Raw genomic sequence first — 21,770 nt, forward strand, 5'->3', positions numbered from 1 at the left:
GTAGAATGTCCCTGGGTTTCATCCCTAGTAACACACACACACACACACACACACACACACACACACACACACACACAGTTTGTTGACTCAGAAATTCCAGGCCCTCTGGCTATCTCTGGATGCTGTTCTTCAGGTTCTGGGTTGGACTTTTTGTGCCATTTTAAGGATGTGGCTGTGGACCTCTCAGGGAAGAGCAGTAATCCTTGAATGATGCCCAGAGGACCCCGCATGGGGCTGTGATACTGGAGCACTGCAAACCTGAGGTGGTCTTCAGTTGAAGCAAGAAGAGAGCCCGGGACAGTAGAAGGACTTCCAAACCACAGCTTCCCAGGTGCCCACACAGGTGATGACACTGTTCATTCCTTGGTACTGGGAGTTGAACTGAGGGGCATGCTACCACTGAGCTATGCCCCAGCCCTGTTCGAGTTTTTATTTTATTTTATTTATTTATTTATTTATTTATTTATTTATTTTGTGTGTGTGTGTGTGTGTGTGTGTTACTGGCGATCAAACCCAAGGGCTTCTACCTCCAAGCTACACCCTCAGCCCTATTTTCTTTCTATTTTGAAACAGGGTCTCACTACGTTAATGCAAGTCTCACTACTTGCGGAAGCTCTCATTTGTGGTCAGTTAGAATCACCAACAGCGACATATCAACAGAGTAAGGAGTTACCAAGACATGGGAAAACATCTAATTTGAGCTCAAACACTATATTAAGTCTGATTATGAACAACGAAAACTCTGCAGTAATAAGCCCCAAGGAGTTTACTGTATGTCATTATAAACATACCTGGCACGCTTGATGAGATAAATGCATGCTGGAGACAAACCTGATGACTATAATACGGCTGGGAAGTCCATAGCCGTTGCGTGCCCTTTAACATCATAGGATTTAGACTGGGCCACAGCCCAAGTGGACTGAGCAAGGGACATTCCTCAACACAGAGTCAAAATTATTGACACATCGCCGAACATGGTGGTGCATGCTTGTAATCCCAGTACTTGGGAGACTGAGAAAGGAGGATTGCAGGTTCTCCGACAGCCTCAGCTACTTAGTGAGACCCTCTGCAATTTAGTGTTTCAAAATAAAAATTTAAAAATAGGGTTGGGGTGTAGCTCAGAGGTAGAATGTCCCTGGGTTCCATCCCCAATACAGCAAAAAAAAAAATTATTGACACATAAAAACATTAATATGAGCCAGGTGCAATAGTCCATGCCGCTAATCCCAGTACTTGGGAAAGTGAGACTAGAGGATTGCAGGTTTGTGGCCAGCCTCAGCAATTTAGAAAGGCCCTCAGCAAAGCTGGGCGTGGTGGCGCACGCTTGTGATCCCAGCATTCGGGAGGCTGAGACCGGAGGAACGCCATTCAAGGACAGCCTCAGCTACTTAGTGAGACCCTCTGCAACTCAGTGAGACCTGGTTTCAAAAAAAAGAATAAAAAATAGGACGGGGTGTGTAGCTCGGACTTCAAATGCCCCTGAGTTCTATCCCCAAACCCGCAAAAAAAAAAAAAAAAAAAAAGGCCCTCAGCAATTTAGACTCTATTTCTTTTTTCTTTTTCTTTTTCTTTTTTCTTCTTCTTTTTTTTTTTTTTTTTTTTTTTGTGGGTCTGGGGATGGAACCCAGGGGCATTCGACCTCCTAGCTACACCCCCTGCCCTATTTTTTATTTTTATTTTTATTTTTATTTGTGTGTGTGTGTGTGGTGGTACTGGGGTTCCTGGAAGCCCTTCTACCTCCGGGCTACACTCCCAGACCTATTTTTACATTTTTATTTGGAAACAGGGTCTCCTAAGACAGCACGCGAGGCTGGCTTCGAACCTGCGCGATCCTCCTGTCTCTGCCTCCCAAGCGCGGGGATTACAAATGTGCGCCACCTCGCCCGGCTTTTATTCTTTATTTTGAAACTGGGTCTCACTGAGTTGCAGAGGGCCTCACTAAGTAGCTGAGGCTGTCTGCGAACCGCGATCCTCTGGTCTCAGCCTCCTGAATGCTGGGATTACAAGCATGCGCCACCACACCCGGCTGACATCTTTATATTAGCAGTCAGCCGGGCATGATGGTGCACACTTGTAATCCCCGTGGTTAGGAGGCGGAGACAGGAAGATTGTGCAGGTTCAAAGCCAGCCTCTCTGGCTTAAGAGACACTATTTCCAAATAAAAACATAAAATAGCTCTGGGAGTGTAGCCCGGAGAAGGGTTCCATCCCCAGTACCACCAAAATAAATAAATAAATAAATAAATAAATAAATAAATAAATAAATAAATAAGTCAACTTTTCTAAAATTGAATTTAATATGAATTTAATAAAATTACAATAAAAGCCGGGCGTGGCGGTAGAAACTTGTAATCCCAGCATTTGGGAAGCTGAGACAGGAGGCTCAACTACTTAGTGAAGCCCTTTGAGACCCTGTTTCAAAATAAAGAATAAAGGCCGGGTATGGTGGCGCACGCTTGTAATCCCCGCACTTGGGAGGCAGAGACAGGAGGATCGCGCAGGTTCTAAGCCAGTCGCGCGGGCTGGCTTAGGAGACCCTGTTTCCAAATAAAAATGTAAAAATAGGTCTGGGAATGTAGCCCGGAGGTAGAAGGGCTTCCAGGAACCCCAGTACCACCATAAATAAATAAATAAATAAATAAATAAATAAATAAATAAATAAATAATAAAAAAATAGGTCTGGGGGTATAGCTTGGAGGTAGAATGCCCCTGGGTTCCATCCCCTGTACCGAAAAAAAAAAAAATTACAAAAATAATCCCAACATTCACTTGTGTGTGTGTAAAACTCAACAAAACTGACTCTGCGAGTTATATAAAATTTAGAAGACCAAAGAATAGCCCAAGACAGGGAGAAAATGAAGATGACAGAATTTCTTTATTGGATGGACATTGTAACTTGTCCTAGAGTAACAAATAGACAAATGGAACTGAGGTAGGATAGAAGAAATGAAAGTAGTTGGTAGAAAGGAGACAAACAGGGAGGGAAGGGGAAACTTTAATCTCTAAAACTCCACACCCATCCTTATATCTTCACCCTGCAGAGTCTATTTTTGTTTGTTTCTTTCTTTCTCTCTCTCTCTTTTTTTTCTTTTTTATGGTACTGCGGGGTGGAACCCAAAGACTTTCAACCTCCAGGCTATACTCCCAGACCTATTTTATTTTATATTTTATTTAAAAACAGGGTCTCACTAAGTTGCTGAGAGCCCCACTAAGTAGCTCAGGCTGGCTTCGAACCTGTGCAATCCTCCTGTCTCAGCCTCCCAAATGCAGGGATTACAAGCGTGCACCACCACGCCCGGCCCTATTATTATTATTATTTTTTTTTTTTTGGTGGTACTGGGGGTGGAACCCAGAGGCTTTCTACCTCTGAGCTATACTCCCATACCTTTTTTATATTTTATTTGGAAACAGGGTCTCACTAAGTTGCTGAGAGCCTCACTAAGTAGCTGAGGCTGGCTTCAAACCTGTGCGATCCTCCTGTCTCAGCCTCCCAAGCGCAGGGATTACAAGCGTGTGCCACCACGCCCAGCTTCTATTTTTTATTCTTTATTTTGAAATGGTCTCACTGAGTTACAAAGGACCTCACTAAGTAGTAGCTGAGGCTGTCTTCAAACTGCAATCCTCCTGTCTCAGCCTCCCAAATACTGGGATTACAAGCATGCACCCCCAAGCCTGGCTTTATTCTTTGTTTTTATTTTTATTTATTTATTTATTCATTCCTTTATTTATTGAGGATCTGGGGTTGGAACCCAGGGGCATTTGACCTCCGAGCTACATCCCCTGCCCTATTTTTTTTTTTTTATTCTTTATTTAGAAACAGGGCCTCACTAAGTAACTGAGGCTGTCCACGAACCATGATCTTTCTGTCTCAGCCTCCTGAATGCTGGGATTATAAGCGTGTGCCACCATGCCTGGCTTTATTCTTGATATTTATTTGTTTATTTATTTATTTATTTATTCATTTATTCATTCCTTTATTTGTTGAGGGTCTGGGGTTGGAACCCAGGGGCATTTGACCTCCGAACTACATCCCCTGCCCTATTTTCTATTCTTTATTTAGAAACAGGGCCTCACCAAGTAACTGAGGCTGTCCACGAACCGTGATATTCCTGTCTCAGCCTCCTGAAAGCTGGGATTATAAGCGTGCGCCACCAAGCCCCACCTTATTCTTTATTTGAAACAGGTTCTCACTGAGTTGCAAAGGTCCTCACTAAGTACCTGAGGCTGTCCATGAACCACCATCCTCCGGTCTCCACCTCCCGAATGCTGGGATTACAAGCCTGCGCCACCCCGCCTGGCAAGTCTATTTGTCTTTAGGTAAACATCCCCCAAAGGCCTATACCTTCAATCCTAAAGACCCACACCTTAGTCCTAAAGGCCTATCTCCCCACCTAAAGTTTCTGGAACTCTTGGTAAACAAAGGATCCATACAGAATATCTGACACTTGGTCAGTCCCGGGTGTCACCAGCCACCCACCAATGGGGTGTTAGAAGCCTGACCTCCATCCCTGCTGTGTGCCCCTGCCCCTCACAGAGGTGGTCTGTTAAAGTACTACGAACATCCCAAAGGGCCTCTCTCACTAGCCTGTTCTGGAATGCGTATCACTTACTTTCTAAATAAACCTCTGTCTTTGTCTCTGATAAAGCTCATGCTGAAATTCTTTTCTGCCACAGAAGCCAAGGTCTCTGTCCTGAGATGAGTTCCCCTTCCCCAAACCTGGGAACTCATCCAGAGTCTTCACAGAATTGTGATTCCTATGACAGAACAAAAATAGCTAGAAACAAACTCCTGAATATGGGCACTTGGTTATGGTGTGGGTGGGGGATTAACTTATTTTTATTCACTTTTTTTTTTTGTGTGTGTGTGTGGTACTGGGGATGGAACCCAGGGGCATTCTACCTCCAAGCTACACCCCAGCCCTATTTTTTATTCTTTATTTTGAAACAGGGTCTCACTGAGTTGCAGAGGGGGATTAATTTGAAGGGGGCATGAAGAAGGCTTCTGTAGTGCTGGTAATGTTCTATTCTTTTTTACCTTGGTAGTGTTTATGTAATTGATTGCTGAGTTTCGTCCACTTTTCTGAATAGATGTTATATTTTTACAATAAATTGATTTTTTTTAATTTGTTTTTTATGTTTTGGTAGTACTGGGGATGAAACTCAGGGACTTTCTACCTCTGGGCCACACTCTAAGACCTATTTTATATTTCATCTGGAAACAGGGTCTCACTAAGTTGCTGAGAGCCTCACTAAGTAGCTGAGACACGATCCTCCTGTCTCAGCCTCCCAAGTACTGGGATTACAGGCGTGCACTACCACCTCCAGCTACAATAAAGTGGTGTGTGTGTGTGTGTGTGTGTGTGTGTGTGTGTGTGTGTGTGGCACTGGGGATGTAACTCAGGAGCATCCTACCTTTAAGCCACATCTACCCCAGCCCTATTTTTTATTATTTATTTTGAAACAGGGTCTCACTGAGTTGCAAATGGCTCACTAAGTAGCTTAGGCTGTCCGCAAACCGTGATCCTCCTGTCTCAGCAATAAAGTGATTTTTAAAAGAACATAGAGCCGGGCAGATGACAAAATAGTCATTTGAGCAGGGTGTCCTGGTGTGCACCTGTAGGCCCTGCACTTGGGAGGCTGAGGCAGAAGGATCACTTGAGCTCAGGATTCTGAAGCTAGCCTGGGCAATATAGCTAACCTTGTGCACTTTTCTGAATAGATCTTATATTTTCCAGTAAAATTATTTTTTGTGTGTGGTACTGGGGGTGGAACCCAGGGGCTTTTTTACCTCCGGGCTATACTCTCAGACCTATTTTATACTTTATTTGGAAACAGGATCTCACTAAGTTCTCACTAAGTAGCTGAGGCTGGGTTCAAACATGTGTGATCCTCCTGTCTCAGCCTCCCAAGCTCTGGGATTATAAGTGTGCGCCACCATGTCCGGCTTCCAATAAATTGTTTTTTTTTTTTTTTTTTATTTTTGGTGGTACTGGGGATGGAACTCAGGGGCCTTCTACTCCGGGCTACACTCCCAGACCTATTTTATATTTTATTTGGAAACAGGGTCTCTTAAGCCAGCGCAGCTGGCTTTGAACCTGCGCGATCCTCCTGTCTCAGCCTCCCAAGCACGGGGATTACAGGCGTGTGCCACCACGCCCGGCTCCAATAAAATTGTTTTTAAAAGAATTTAATCAATGGTTCCATACAAAACCCAACTTCTTAAACATCAGTCTTTTCTTTGGAAATTTGATGTCTTTCATTTCCACCATCTCCTAAACCTACACATTTGTTTGCTTATTTTTTTGTTTATACTCGGGATTACACTCAGACGTGTTCTACCTCCAAGCTATACTCCCAGCCTGAATTTTTATTTTTTATTTGGAAACAGAGTCCAAATAAAAACTATCTTGGGCCATGAGAGACCTGTCTCAAATAAGTACAAGAGGCTCATTGATTTGAAAGCCAGGTACCCCAAGTGCAGTCTCAGCACTGTCTCAGGAATGAATACTGAAGCACGCCCCAGTGGCCCACAGGTTACCTTGGTCTTTCACTACTCCGTGATACTCTTCTCCACAAAGCCTCTCCATCTCCTTCTGACCCTCCCTTGCCAGGACTGACTGTGCTTGTCATTTCATTTACTGTGTCATTGCGCTGCTATGTAGATGGAGAGAGAATACCAATAGCCCAAGGACACAGGCTTATTAGGATCCTTCAGATTGTTCAAAAACTGGAGCTGAGCATGGGACTCTCCCCCTGGATTTTAGGTTAAATTTCTAAAGAGACGCATGAAAGCAATGTCCCTGCAATGACACAGGAGTTGAAATCAGACAAGATAAGTAGAAGCCGGGCGTGGTGGCGCTCGCTTGTAATCCCAGCATTTGGGAAGCTGAGACAGGAGCATCGCCGTTCACAGACAGTCTCAGCTACTTAGTGAGGCCCATTGCAACTCAGTGAGAGTTTCAAAAATAAAGAATAGCAAATAGGGCTGGAGGTGTAGCTCTGGGGTAAAATGCCCCTGGGTTCCATTCCCAGTACCGCAAAAAAAAAAAAAAAAAAAAAAAAAAGAAAGAAAAAAAAGAAAGAAAGAAAGAAAAGAAAAGGTAAGTAGAAAAGGAAAGTTAGAAACAAAAATCTAAGCTTAGACCCAGTACTAGACAATAGAAATACAATAGAAATAAATCCAACTGCCTTGTAAGAGGCATTTAATAACAACGAGGCTGTCACTCTTTCCAGTGTATTTATAATCCTTGGGTTAGAAGAATTGACTCTATTGGGAGGGAGTGGAAGAACATTTTTTCATGGCCGGCTGTACCAGCAGGTGGAAGCCATGCCTAATGAAGTGAAGCAAAGAAGAGTGATGGTGTTGAGTCGAGGCGTCTTTCAGTTATGACCAGGTAGTCTCTTTCACTTACATGACTGATATACCCACCTCAGGAAGATGCAACATCTGAGTTGTTTTGCTAGGAGCAGTGACAGGCGATAAATAACCATGTCTAAGCGTGTCTATACACCAGGGTTTTCAAAGCATTTATTTGAATGTTCACCCACAGGCTCCCACCTTATCCCTGAACCAGAGGCATCCACTTCAGAGCTGGCACTCTCATAAAACCATTTTCCAGGAGTTGGGTTCAAAGAATACTTGGCAGTTTGAAGTTAACCTTTGCATCCTGGACTTGAATCTCCCTGAGTCACCTGTACAGATACTGAGTTTCAAAATATTTCAGGACCATTTTGAATCCCAGTTCTTGGGAGGTTGAGACAGGAATGAGGCCAGTACATGGAAATTTAGGAATATCCTATTTTTTAAAAAAATATATTTTTAATTAGAGTGGGGCATGTGCAGTAGAATACCCATGGGTCCAATCCCTAGTACCCTGGGGGGTTAAAAATTAAAATCCAACTTTTGGCACCTACAGCGTTCTTCGTACACCTGTCTACTGGCCGCCTCTGCCCCCAACTCGCTGCATTTTGCCCCACCTTAGAACTCGCTACAGCCTTTTTCCTCCTCTAATAGAACTCAAATCTGCACCAACCTCCGCGATTTGTGCACTTTTCAAAACCTGCCTGTAGGGTCACTGGTCTGAAGTCCTGAGGCAAAACCAGAACGGAGGTACGTTCTCAAGGATTCCACTCCTCAGACCAAGCCTACATTCCCACAGAAAAGGGGTAGAGCTCTCCTAGATGTTGCGGGCCTTAGAGACGTCCCCTCCCTTTGCTTTACGAACTGCCCAATGGCGGGCTGCGGCGGGGATAATGCATAAGAGGACAGCCAATAGCAGAGTGGGGGCGGGCTCAATTAGGGGCTGGCTCAATCAGAGGCGCGCAGGGGGCGGCCTCTGTCTGGCCGCAGCCCAATGGGAGCCCCGCTGGGGGCCTGGACCGCGGCTTGGCGGGGCTATATAAGTCTCCGCTGGCCCGCAGGACCCGGGATTCGTGGCTCGGCTGGAGACTCGTAGCGCGTCTGTAGTCAGCCACCCTGCACAGACTTCGCCTGTCGGAGCAGCCATGGTGAGGGGGAGCTGGGGGCACTCGAGGAGTTCACGGTGAGGGTGCCGCTTGGGGGACGATGCCGGGGGTCCGTGGTAAGGGCAGGCAGTGCTGCAGGAAGAACGGGCATCGGGGCAGTCCAGGGCGTGGGTGACATGCCAGAGGTTTTTGGAAGTTCATGGTGAGGATGAGTTGCGCGGGAAGGCTCTGCTTTTCCGCACTCCTTCCCTCTGGGAGGCGGATGCGAGCTAGAAAAGTACTGAACGCTGCCAGAGCGCTGAGATCGAGCGGATAGCCTGAAGGTAAAACGCGGGGCTCGGGGCCGGCGGGGAGAGGATCCTGCGCGGCGTTTCTAGCGCTGCGCCCCAGAGCTGGGCGGCTGGGGCGGCTCCGCCTCGGAGCGCCCTGGGGTTCGCTGGGACCTAGGCCCCGCCCCATATTTCTTCCCTGGAGGTCCGGACAAAGAGGTGCACGCCTCTAAGTGCAGTCCCCGCCCCCTCCACCCGGGTCAGAGATCCCTCCATGACGCGGAGAACGAACCCGGGAGGATTGGGGAATTCCAACAGGTTTCTCCAGCTCCGAACCCGCTCTGGAATGCCATTGTTTCCGGAGGCCGGCTCGGGTCAGAGCTCCCCGCCCTTTGGCCTCCCGCTTGACCAGGGGTTTTGTAAGTTACCGACGCCTGGAAAAATAATGTTCTTTGCCTCACTTCTCTCCTCTTTTGGTACTCAAGCGCCTCAGTACAAACTGAAAACTTGGGATGCGTACACATGTTCCTTGTACCCCACGGCAATCTCTTGATGCCCATGTCTGCTCTGAGCTCCCTTCAGGGTTCTGAGGCTATCTTTGAAGATGGCTGCTAAGACTGCTAAACTGTTGTAGCTGTCCTCCTAGGAGGTCCCTTCCGCATCTGAGAGGTGCTCAGCCCTTTCAGACCAATCCTAAGTCTGCAGGTTGTGGGTGAAGGGCCAGAAGACGGGAAGGTCTATCTGTCGTGGATGTAGCTCACTGAAGACAGTTGAAAAGTGGGGCAGGACTGGGCATGGTGTTGCTCGCCTGTAATCCTAGTTCTTGGGAGCTGAGACCAGAGGATCGGAGGTTCGAAGCCGACTTTGTGAAGCCCTCAGAAACTTAATGAGATCCTGTTTCCAAATAAATGGAGCTGAGGTTGTAGCTGGAAGATAGAATGCCCCTAGGTTCAATCCCCCAGTACTACCAAAATAAGAGAGAAAAGAAAGTAGGGCAGATCTTCTGGCATCCACTGTGGCCTGTGAGGGGTACTTGCTTGGATTAATCTGTCTATACTGCAATGGACAGTGACAGGTGTGTATGGTAGGTAAATGTGCTACCCCAAAGCGGCGATTGTGGGTGAGCTTTTAGAAGACTATAACTTCAGATAATCCACAGGCCTGAACTTGGTTTTCTGCCTCTTTAGAGTGTGGAGGAGGCAGAGAGGCATTCATGAGAGTCTCTGTGCTTGAACCCAGACACTCCAGGTGGGCCAGTCTTGAAATCTGGGACTCCGAACTTTCCCAAGCCACCCCAGCCAGCAGAGAGGGAACTAACTCTGCAGCAGGATTTGGCTGCTCAGTTTTGGCTTTTTGGGGTTCATATCCCCAAAGACCTTGAGTATAATCACTTTCTTCTTAAACCCTGAGTAAATGAAAGGAAGATGATGGTCTTGAAGTAGTTTGGGTTCAAGTGTAGGGGAGCTTAGAAAAAGACCCCAGCTTTTGGGTTTCAGATTAGGCTTCAGAGGGGGAAGATAAGGGTGCTCCCAGGGAAGGTTTTTCAAGCTCTGGATCCCTTCTCACTCCACTCACAACATCTCACTCTGCCTCTGCCCCTCCCAGCGAGAATGCATCTCTATCCACGTGGGCCAGGCTGGGGTGCAGATGGGCAGTGCCTGCTGGGAGCTCTACTGCCTGGAGCATGGCATCCAGCCCAACGGTACCATGCCCAGTGACAGGACCCTGGGGAGCAGTGATGACTCCTTCAACACCTTCTTCAATGAAACAGAGGCCGGCAAGCACGTGCCCCGGGCTGTTTTTGTGGACCTGGAGCCTGCGGTCATAGGTGAGTGGGCACACCCTGTTTCTGGCCAGCCCCAAAGTCAGTGGGGAGTTCTGCGTAGGGGGAAAAACTTGGAATGCGGGCAGTCCCTTGCCAAGCACAACACCAGAGTCTGAAGTGTGTTTTTGTCTGGGTGTTATCTTCAGGAAGGGTCCTGAGAGTTTCCTGTGCTGACAGAAATATCATTTGTACAGCTGGGCCTGGAAACAGCCAGATGGGAGTCAATAGTCAGACCTAGAATGAAAACCAAATAAAGGAATGAATAAAAGCAAAAGTGTTAAACTCTTTTCTCTCAGGCTCATGCCTAAGGAACTGAGAGCTGAGAGCATTCCTAATAGCCCCTGCTTAGCCTTCACTGAAATCAGCCTCCTGATAGGATGTGAGCCTGTGTGAACTTGTGAACTTGGCTATTGTGGCTTCCTCAAGCTTTTCTTTTCTTTTCTTTCTTTCTTTCTTTCTTTCTTTCTTTCTTTCTTTCTTTTTTTTTCTGGTGGGTCTGGGGATGGAACCTAGGGGCATGCAACCTCCGAGCTACACCCCCTGCCCTATTTCTTATTCTTTATTTTGAAACCGGGTCTCACTGAGTTGCAGAGGGCCTCACTAAGTAGCTGAGGCTGTCTGTGGAACCACGACCCTCCGGTCTCAGCCTCCCGAATGCTGGGATTACACGCGTGCGCCACCACGCCCGGCTCTTCCTCAAGCTTTTCTGTCTTCTCCCTGCTGCATCTGGAGTTCCTCAGTTTCCTGTTCATGAAAAGTCTACCCCTCCCCCATCTTTCTAAAGATACTGTTTTTACATATTAAACTGTACTGGTTTTCTGATTTATTTATTTATTTTTGCGGGTCTGGGGATGGAACCCACGAGCATTTGACCTAGCTACACCCCCTGTCCTATTTTTTATTCTTTATTTTGAAACTGGGTCTCACTGAGTTTTAGAGGGCCTCACTAAGTAGCTGAGGCTGTCCGTGAACCTCGATCCTCCAGGGATTGAGCCCAGCAGTGTTCTACCTCTGAGCTACATCCCCAACCCTATTATTTTTAACTTGAAACAGAATCTTGGTAGGGGCTGAGGCTGGCTTTGAACTCATGTGATACTCCTGTCTCAGCCTCCCAAGTACTGGGATTACAGTTGTGCCCTACCATACATACATGGCTGCTTGTTTTGTTTTTATTTGTTTTTGCGGTACTGGAACTTGAACCCAGGGGCATTCTACCTCTGATCTATACCCCCAACCCCTCCCCCCGTTTTCATTCTTTATTTTGAAACAGTCTCACTAAGCAGCTGAGGCTGCAATCCTCCTGTCTCAGCCTCCCAAGTACAAGTACTGGGATTATAAACCAGCGACACCACGCCTGGCTCCCCCCCCCCCCCAGTACTGGGGATGGAACCCAGAGGCATTCTACCTCCGAGCTAAATCCCTATCCCTATTTTTTATTCTTCATTTTGAAACAGGGTCTTACTGAGTTGCAAAGGACCTCACTAAGTAGCTGAGGTTATTTCTTTATTTTGAAACAAAGTCTCACTAAGTTGCAGAGGGCCTCAGTAAGTAGCTAAGGCTGGCTGCAAACCGATGATCCTCCTGTTTCAGCCTCTAGAGTACTGGGATTACAAGTGTGGGCCACCATGCTTGCCCAGCCTTTCAGCTATAGTCTTACTCCAAATAAATTTAAGTTATATTCCTCTGAAGACTGATTTCTCACCAAAAAAATGGAGTGGTTATTATCAGAGAGAAGGGATGCCCCTGACTTTCCCTTTGGGCCCAAGTGAGACCTGGCTTTGGAAGTGGCTTCTGGAGCTCTGCGTGTCTATCACTCTATGGTGTGGTTACACCTGGGAGCTTAGGAGCAAAGGTTCTAGGGCTGTGTCCTCCTGGGAATGAGACCAGCCTCTCTTACCTTTATCTTCTCTTTCCCCTCAAGATGGGGTAAGAACTGGCATTTATAGGCAGCTCTTTCACCCTGAGCAGCTGATGTCTGGCAAGGAAGATGCTGCCAACAACTATGCCCGGGGACACTACACCGTGGGAAAGGAGATCATCGATCTGGTGCTGGAGCGAATCCGAAAACTGGTGAGCATGACCAGGTGTCCAGGCACCTGCAGGAGGTCGTTGCCTCCTTAGTGTCCCTCCCTGGGCTGGGAGGCTAAACACACAGGAAGAAGGGTAATCATATAGAGACCAGAATTGCAGATTCAAAGCCAGCCTCAGCAATTTAGTGAGACCCTGTTTCCAAATAAAAAATAAAATAGGGCTAGAGTGTAGCCTGGAGATAGAAAGCCCCTGGGTTCCATCCCCAGTACCGCCACCACCATCCCCCCCCAAAAAAGGAAGGGGAGCCACAGCCCAACATCATTCCTCTGTCCTGTCTTCTAGTCAGCGTCCCCTAGGGGGAGCTGTGTGTCTGGCCTGGGTGTGCATTTAGGTTTGGAAGGCAAAATAACCTGCTCTGCCTTGAGTTTGCCAGGTATAACTATAGGTTCCAAGCCTTCTTTGAACTTTGATCCATCTCCACAGCTGTTCAGTTTGTTATTCTTAGATTCCTATTGCAGGTCTTACAAGCTGGGAGAGGCTCCTGCTTGGCTCTTAACCACTTTTCCAGTTTACCCACTTCTTGTCCAAGGCACTGAGAGCCAGGAGCAAGCCAGCTGGGAGCCAGCTTTAGCTCTGTCTCTCTGCAGGGATTGTCTAGACATACTCTTTGCTGCTCAGTAGAGACCAAGGGCTTGGGGAATGACCTAAGGACTGGGATTTTGTGCTCTCCTCAAAAATGAAAATGAAGCACTTCCAGCCAGGTGCGGTGGCGCGCACTTGTCATCCCAGCATTCAGGAGGCTGAGACCAGAGGATTGCAGTTTGCAGACAGCCTCAGTTACTTAGTGAGGCCCTCTGCAACTCAATGAGACCCTGTTTCAAAATAAAAAGACTAGCCAGGCGTGGTGGTGCACGCTTGTAATCCCAGCACTTGGGAGGCTGAGACAGGAGGATTGCACAGGTTTGAAGCCAGCCTCTGCTACTTAGTGAGGCTCTCAGCAACTTAGTGAGATCCTGTTTCCAAATACAAAATATAAAATAGGTCTGGGAGGATAGCCTGGAGGTAAAAAGCCCCTGGGTTCCACCCCTAGTACCACCAATAATAATAATAATAATAATAATAATAATAAATAAAAAGACTAAGAAAAAATAGGGCTGGGAGTGTAGTTCAGAGGTAGAATGCCCTTGGGTTCCATCCCCAGTACTGTACATCCCCAGTACAGCAAAAATATAAAAATAAAAATTAAAACACTTCCCAGGGCTAGACCTTTACTGCATTACCCATGCATCTGGTATAGATTGATGCTTTTCTGATCCAAAGAATGGCTATGTCAGAATTACCATGGGTACTTAGCAGACCCGCAGTTTCTTGGGTTCCAGTGTGAAGTAGGGCCTGGGAATCTGTATGTTCATTCTCACTCTTCCGCAGCTAAATGGAGCAGGTCCAGCTCTCTGCAAATCCTGTGTCCCCGCCCTTGCCCTCATCTCCCCAGCCTCGTCCCTGCCACTGCGCACATAACGGTGCCTTCCTAGGTCAGCATTTCCCAAGAACTCCAAACCTCTTGTAAATATTCTTTTCACACTTCTCTTAAGGTGAAGCAGAAAGACATGAGGAAACTTTGAGGGGGAGATAATAGAAAATTTTTTTTTTTTTTTTTTGGTGGTACTGGGGTTCCTGGAAATCCTTCTTATACTTTTTTATTTGGAAACAGGGTCTCTTAAGCCAGTACGGCTGGCTTCCTTCCCGTCTCCACCTCCCAAGCGCAGGGATTACAAGCGTGCGCCACCACACCCGGCGGATAATGGAAATGTAGATGTGTGTATTTGGGGAGGGGAGTGCTATGGATGGAACTCAGGAGTGTCTTCCTCTGAGTTATGCCCCCGGCCCTATTGCTGAGGCCTTGAAAGTCTTCTTTCTTCAAAGTCTTTAATATAGAAAACTAAGTGCAACTGTAGTTAGTTATCAAGCATTTTTCTGGACAAAGAGTTCCCCAAGGAGATGCTTTGGGACAGACGACCTGGTGTTCTAATCCTTAGCCATGTTATTTCCTATTCTAGACTGACCAGTGCACTGGACTCCAGGGCTTCCTGATCTTCCACAGCTTTGGCGGGGGCACTGGCTCGGGCTTTACCTCCCTGCTGATGGAGCGGCTTTCTGTTGACTATGGCAAGAAGTCCAAGTTGGAATTTGCTATCTACCCAGCCCCCCAAGTGTCCACAGCGGTTGTAGAGCCTTATAACTCCATCTTGACCACCCACACCACCCTGGAGCACTCGGACTGTGCCTTCATGGTGGACAATGAGGCCATCTATGACATCTGCCGCCGCAACCTGGACATCGAGTGCCCAACGTACACCAACCTCAATCGGCTCATCGGCCAGATTGTGTCTTCCATCACTGCCTCCCTGCGTTTCGACGGTGCCCTTAACGTGGACCTCACAGAATTCCAGACCAATCTGGTGCCCTACCCCCGCATCCACTTTCCCCTGGTGACCTACTCACCCATTGTTTCCGCTGAGAAGGCCTACCACGAGCAGCTCTCCGTGTCGGAGATCACCAATGCCTGCTTTGAACCATCCAATCAGATGGTCAAGTGTGACCCCCGCCATGGCAAGTACATGGCCTGCTGCATGCTCTACCGTGGAGAAGTGGTGCCCAAGGACGTGAACGCTGCCATCGCCACCATCAAGACCAAGCGCACTATCCAGTTTGTAGACTGGTGTCCTACGGGTTTCAAGGCAAGTCGGGGTGAAGGGAAGAGTTAGCATGGGGCTTATAGAGCTACAGGCATGAAGGACAAATACACTGGGTGACTATGTAATTTTATTTATTTATTTTTTTTTGTGGTACTATGGACTGAACCCAGGGGCATTCTACCTCTGAGCTACATTTCCAGCCCTATTTTATTTTATTTTTGTTCTTTTTTTTTTTTTTTTTTGTGGGTCTGGGCGTGGAACCCAAGGGCATCTGACCTCTGAGCTATACCTGCTGCCCTATTTTTTATTTTTATTTTTATTTTTATTTTTATTTTATTTTATTGGTGCACTGTATTCATACATCATAGTGGGATACAAACTTTTGTAGACATACATGCACACATCGCCCAGTCAGCCCCCACCCGATCCCCACCCCATTCTCTCCCCATCCCTCCTTCCCATGCTTGGCTTAGTGGTTGACATCTAGTATTATAGCAATTTATCCAAAATTAAAAATGATAATCTCACATAACAGTTTCATTTGTCTGATACCAAGCGTTTGATGATTTAAAGATAGCATCTCAATATTTCTTTTTGCTTTCTTTCTTACTAGAGCATATTTTTTTCTGTTTTTTTAGGTGAAACTATCATATATTTATATATTTATTTTTCAGAAAAAAATCTATCCTAATATGGAATATGAATTATAGATACCCAAAACGATCTTGAAAAAGAACAAAGCTAGCAGATATATATTTTCTGATTTCAAACCATATAAAGCTACAATAATTGAAACAGTGTAGTACTGTTCTAAAGGCAGATATATAGACCATTGGAGTTAAATACAAGCCTAGAGCTAAATTCTTCCCTATATTGTCAAGTTATTTTTGACAAGGTTTCCACGAACATTTGGTGGTGGAAATAATAATCTTTTAACTGAATATTGTTGAAAAATAATAATTACATGGAAAAGAATAAAATTGGACCTTTACCTAATCCCATATACAAGTATTAACTCAAAATAGATAAAAGACCTAAATATAAATCTTAAGACTATAAACTTTTAGGAGAAAATCTGGGTCATAAAACCTCACAACATTGAAATTGGCAGTGATTTCTTGGATATGATTTCAATGGCACAGGCAACAGAAGAATATACAAACTCCCTAAAAAATAAAAGAAAATATTGTATATCCTATTTTTTATTTTTATTTTTATTTTTATTTTTTGTGGTACTGGGAATGAAACCCAGGGGCTTTCTACCTCTGAGCTACATTTCCAGCCCTATTCTATTTTATTTTAATTTTGTTCTTTTGGTGGATCTGGGGATGGAACCCAGGGGTATCTGACCTCCGAGCTACACCCGCTGCCCTATTTTGTGTGTGTGTGTGTGTGTGTGTGTGTGTGTGTGTGTGTGTGTGGTATTGGGGGTGGAACCCAGAGGCTTTCTACCTCTGGGCTATACTCCCAGACCCATTTTATATTTTATTTGGAAACAGGGTCTCACTAAGTTGCTGAGAGCCTCACTAAGTAGCTGAGGCTGGCTTCGAACCTGTGCGATCCTCCTGTCTCAGCCTCCCAAGCGCGGGGATTACAAGCGTGCGCCACCATGCCCGGCTCACTGCCCTATTTTTTATTCTTTATTTTATTTTATTTCATTTTGTGATACTGGGAGTGGAACCCAGAGGCTTTCTACCTCCAGGCTGTACTCCAAGACCTATTTTATATTTTATTTGGAAACAGGGTCTCACTAAGTTGCTGGGAGCCTCACTAATAGCTGAGGCTGGCTTTGAACCTGTGCGATCCTCCTGTCTCAATCTCCCAAGCGTGGGGATTACAAGCGTGTGCCACCATGCTTGGCATTATTCTTTATTTTAAAACTGGGTCTCAGTTGCAGAGGGCCTCACTAAGTAACTGAGGCTGTCGGCAAATCGCGATCCTCCGGTCTCAGCCTCCCAAATCCTGGGATTACAAGCGTGTTCCACCAAGCCCGGCTTTTGTTCTGTTTTGAAACATGGTCTCTTCTAAGTTGCTGAGGGTCTCACTAAATTGCTGAACTTGTCCTCGAACCTGTGATCCTCCTGTCTCTGCCTCTCAAATTCTGAGATTACAAGTGTGCGCCACAATACCTGGCTGGTGGCTGTATTTTTTTTTTTTTTTTGCAGGTTTGGGGATGGAACCCAGAGGCATTTGACCTCTGAGCTACTTCCCTGCCCAATTTCTTATTTTGAAACAGGGTCTCACTGAGTTGCAGAGGGCCTCACTAAGTAGCTGAGGCTATCCGTGAACCACGATCCTCCTGTCTCAGCCTCCCAAATGCTGGAATTACAAGCATGCGCCACCACGCCCGGCCTTGGCTGTATTTTTTTTGTTGTTTTGGTTTTGGTTTTGGTTTTTTTGTGGTACTGGGGACGGAACCCAGGGGCATTCTACCTTCGAGCTATACCCCCAGCCCTATTTTTTATTATTCTTTACTTTGAAACAGGGTCTCACTGAGTTGCAAAGGGCCTCACTAAGTAGCTGAGGCTGTCCACAAACTATGATCCTTCTGTCTCAGCCTCCCAAATGCTGGGATTACAAGCATGCGCACCACGCCTGGCCCCAACCCTGCTTTTTATTCTTTATTTTGAAACAAGGTCTCACTGAGTTGTAGCTGAGGCTGTGGTGGCTGCTTTGTGTGTGTGTGTGTGTGTGTGTGTGTGTGTGTGTGTGTCTGGGGATGGAACCCAGGGGCATTCTACCTCCAAGCTACACCCGCTGCCCTATTTTTTATTCTTTATTTTGAAACAAGGTCTCACTGAGTTGTGGGGGGGGGGCTTCACTAAGTAGCTGAAGCTGGTTGCAAATAAGCGCTCCTCAGGTCTCAGCCTCCCGAATGCTGGATTACAAGCGTGTGCCACCACGCCCAGCTTATGCTTTTAGCATGATAAATTTCAATTGGTCCAGAAGACAGGCCTTTGGAACAGAAGTCAGGATGGATTCTACTTGAAATATTGCCTTTATGAAAGGAAAAGTATTGATTCCATTTCACTTAGCCTGGCAGGTAGGCATTTTATAGGCATACCAGTCAAGATGGGAAAAAATGGTTTCCTCATTCACATGTGCCAGGGATAGGGCGACATGATATGATTCCTGCTCAGAAGGGAATGTTTTTGGAATTGCAGAAAGGCCTACTCTCAGATTATGGAGAAAATGCAGATCAGAAGATCAGACAGCTTCTTGTGTTCTGCACCTATGAATGTAGTCACTTCCTCTTGCGGTGATAGAGAAGAACTGGTTTATGCCCCACCCTGTTACATTCTCAGAGTGCTAGGCTATGACCTAGTTTTGGTTTTATGAGCTTTGCTCTGGGGTAAGACTCCAGGAGGATTAAAGGTGGTAGCTATGTCATTAGAAAATATCCGGCTTTCTTTCCCTCCAACGCTGCTCTGGACATGACCACAGCAGCAGGGCAGGTAAGGACTCCTGGTCATAAAGATAATAGCTGCTTGCTAGTGAAGAATTGTTCTTCACTAGCAACGGGAAATAAGAAGTAGAATACGTAGGAGGTGGGCCATTTCTGCCTCCACGTTATGAAGATACTTAACTGCGCAAAAGAATAGGCTTGCCGGGCGTGGTTGCACACGCTTGTAATCCCAGCATTTGGGAGGCCAGGACTGGAGGATCGTGGTTCACGGACAGCCTCAGCTACTACTTAGTGAGGCCCTCCACAACTTACTGAGACCCTGTTTCAAATTAAAGAATAAAAATTAGAGAAGGAGGTGTAGCTCGGAGGTAGAAGGTCCCTGGGTTCCATCCCCACACATGCAAAAGAAAAAAAAAAAAGAAAAAGGATAGGCTCGGTGAGTTGGTGCACATCTGTAATCCCAGCTAAACTGAAGCAGGAGGATCACAAGTTCGAGGCCAGGTTGGGTAATTTAGCAAGATCATGTCTCAGTATAAAAAAAAAGCTGGGAATATAGCTTAGTGTTGAAGCATCTCTGAGTTCAATCTCCAGTACCCCCCCCCCCCGGGAAAAAAAAAGAAATCCAATTATTTTAAGAAGTTGTAGCCAAGCCTGGTAGCACAAGCTTATAATTCCAGTATTTGGGAGGCTGAGACAGGAGGATCTCAGGTTCACAGCCAGCCTCAGTTACTTAGTGAGGCCTTTTGCAACTCATTGAGACCCTTTTTCAAAATAAACAATAAAAAACAGGGCTGGGGGAGTAGCTCGGAGGTAGAATGCCCCTGGGTTCCATCTCCAGTACCAAAAAAAAAAAAAAAATAATAATAATTTTCTGAACTAAAGGAAATTAAGGAGACTAATACAACTGATATCCATATATCCATATGCTAGGTTTAGCATCTAAATATTATTTTTGCTTTGCTGACCTTTTTAACCCTAGCGATTCAACACACAAATCCATTTGTATGCCTAACAAAATTAATAGTACTTCCTCAAAACAATACCTAGCAAGTATTCAAACATTCTCAGTTATCATAAGTATTTTTTTAATGGTCAGTTTTCAAGGTTAGGATATAATCAATAATCAGGCATTGTACTTGTCTTCATTTGTCTTATAAAATGTCCCAGATTTTTTGTGGCAGTGGTCGTCTTCTTTGTCCTTGCCTATTTATTTATTTATTTATTTATTTATTTATTTATTTATTTTGTGGGTCTGGGGGTGGAACCCAGGGGCATTCGACCACCGAGCTACAGCCCCTGCCCTATATTTTTTATTCTTTATTTTGAAACAGGGTCTCACTGAGTTGTGGGGGGGGGGCTCACTAAGTAGGTGAAGCTGGTTGCAAATAAGTGCTCCTCAGGTCTCAGCCCCAGACATTTTTTGTTTTTGTTCTGAAACAAGGTCTTGCAATGTTGCTGAGACTCTCACTAAGATCCTGAAGCTGGTCTTGAACCTGCGATTCTCCTGTCTCAGCCCCCCAAGTGCTAGAATTATAGACATGCACCACCATATCCGGTCTGTCCTTGGCTTTTGTTTGTTTGTTTTTGTGGTACTGGGGGTGGAACCCAGAGGCTTTCTACCTCTGAGCTATACTCCCAGACCTATTTATATTTTATTTGGAAACAGGGTCTCCCTAAGTTGCTGAGAGCCTCACTAAGTAGCTGAGGCTGGCCTCGAACCTGTGCGATCCTCCTGTCTCAGCCTCCCAAGCGCGGGGATTACAAGCGTGAGCCACCACGCTTGGCCTGTCCTTGGCTTTTGACAGGTGGACAAAAGCCAAACACCCAGCGACTGCCCTTCCCCAGTTAGGAAGTTCTTGTACAAACCCCTCCCAGGGCACATAGAACCAGGCACTTAGATCACTTTCTGTTTCTTCTCAGGTTGGCATCAACTACCAGGCCCCCACAGTGGTACCTGGGGGCGACCTCGCCAAAGTGCAGCGGGCGGTGTGTATGCTAAGCAACACCACAGCCATCGTTGAGGCCTGGGCCCGCCTCAACCACAAGTTTGACCTGATGTATGCCAAGCGGGCATTTGTGCACTGGTTTGTGGGTGAGGGCATGGAAGAAGGGGAGTTCTCTGAGGCCCGAGAGGACCTGGCCGCTCTGGAGAAGGATTATGAAGAAGTGGGTTCAGAGTCTGTGGACGGCGAGGATGAGAGCGAGGAGTTCTAGGGGCGCTGGCAGCTGCAGTGCCTGGTGTCTCTCTCCCCAGTCCTGTATCCCTTCTTCCACTGTTTCTCCAAACCCCTGCAAATACAGCCGATGCTCAAGCAGCGTGGAGCTCCGTGGTGCGGGATTCTGTGCGAGCCCTGAGCCTCCTGATGTCCTTTGCTGTCCTTAGTTAAGGGGCAGCTGGCCTTTGCCTCCAGGCACTCCAGCGGGGAAATGTCAACAGGAGGATTGGCGCTATATCCTTCCTGTAAGAGCCGACCACCCTGACAAATGTGCACCGATGCAGCCCTGGGCTGTCCTGCTTTGGCTTCATGTGGGTCCATATGTGCCCCCTTGTCCCCATCCCATCCCAAGGAAGGGTAACCTTCCAAGTGAAAGTTTATCTGCTCCTAGCATTTGGGGGCAGGAGCTGCTCAATTTCAAGGCTGGAAAAGAATCAAGCCTTTAAATGTGTTCTCCCTCTTCATGGCCAACAGAGGGCAGTAGAGGTTGAATTCACAGACCAATCCCCAGCAGCCATCTTAAAATTTAGAGCTCTACCCTGATGTCTAATAAAGTACAGAGTTCAAGAAATAGGATTTTTTTTTTTGAGCCAGGCGTGGTGGCGCACGTTTGTAATCCCAGAATTTGGGAGGCTGAGACTGGAGGATCGTGTTTAGCAGATAGCCTCAGCTATTTAGTGAGGCCCTCTGCAACTTGGTGAGACCCTGTTTCAAAATAAATAATAAAAATAGGGCAGGGGGTGTAGCTTGGAGGTTGAATGCCCCTGGGTTCCATCCCCAGACCCGCAAAAAAAGAAAAAAAGAAAGAAAGAAATAGGATTTTTTTAAAAAGCAAGGATTTTTAACTTGGAAGTAAAAACAT

The 21,770-nt window shown here is 46.3% G+C and overlaps 1 protein-coding gene across 1 annotated transcript; it reads left to right on the forward strand.

The window, feature by feature from the left end:
• Window positions 1-10,342: 10,342 nt before the first annotated feature.
• On the forward strand, window positions 10,343-20,906 carry LOC308265344 (tubulin alpha-1C chain-like; the record flags this gene model as incomplete). Its single annotated transcript, XM_080698996.1, has 4 exons — window positions 10,343-10,562; window positions 12,481-12,629; window positions 14,648-15,328; window positions 20,613-20,906. Exons 1-4 carry the CDS (start codon window positions 10,382-10,384, stop codon window positions 20,904-20,906), a joined length of 1,305 nt encoding a protein of 434 aa, XP_080555122.1. The 5' UTR covers window positions 10,343-10,381.
• Window positions 20,907-21,770: the final 864 nt, after the last annotated feature.

This window comes from Muscardinus avellanarius (assembly GCF_963383645.1).
Source record: "Muscardinus avellanarius genome assembly, chromosome: 7".
Classification (NCBI taxonomy): domain Eukaryota; kingdom Metazoa; phylum Chordata; class Mammalia; order Rodentia; family Gliridae; genus Muscardinus; species Muscardinus avellanarius.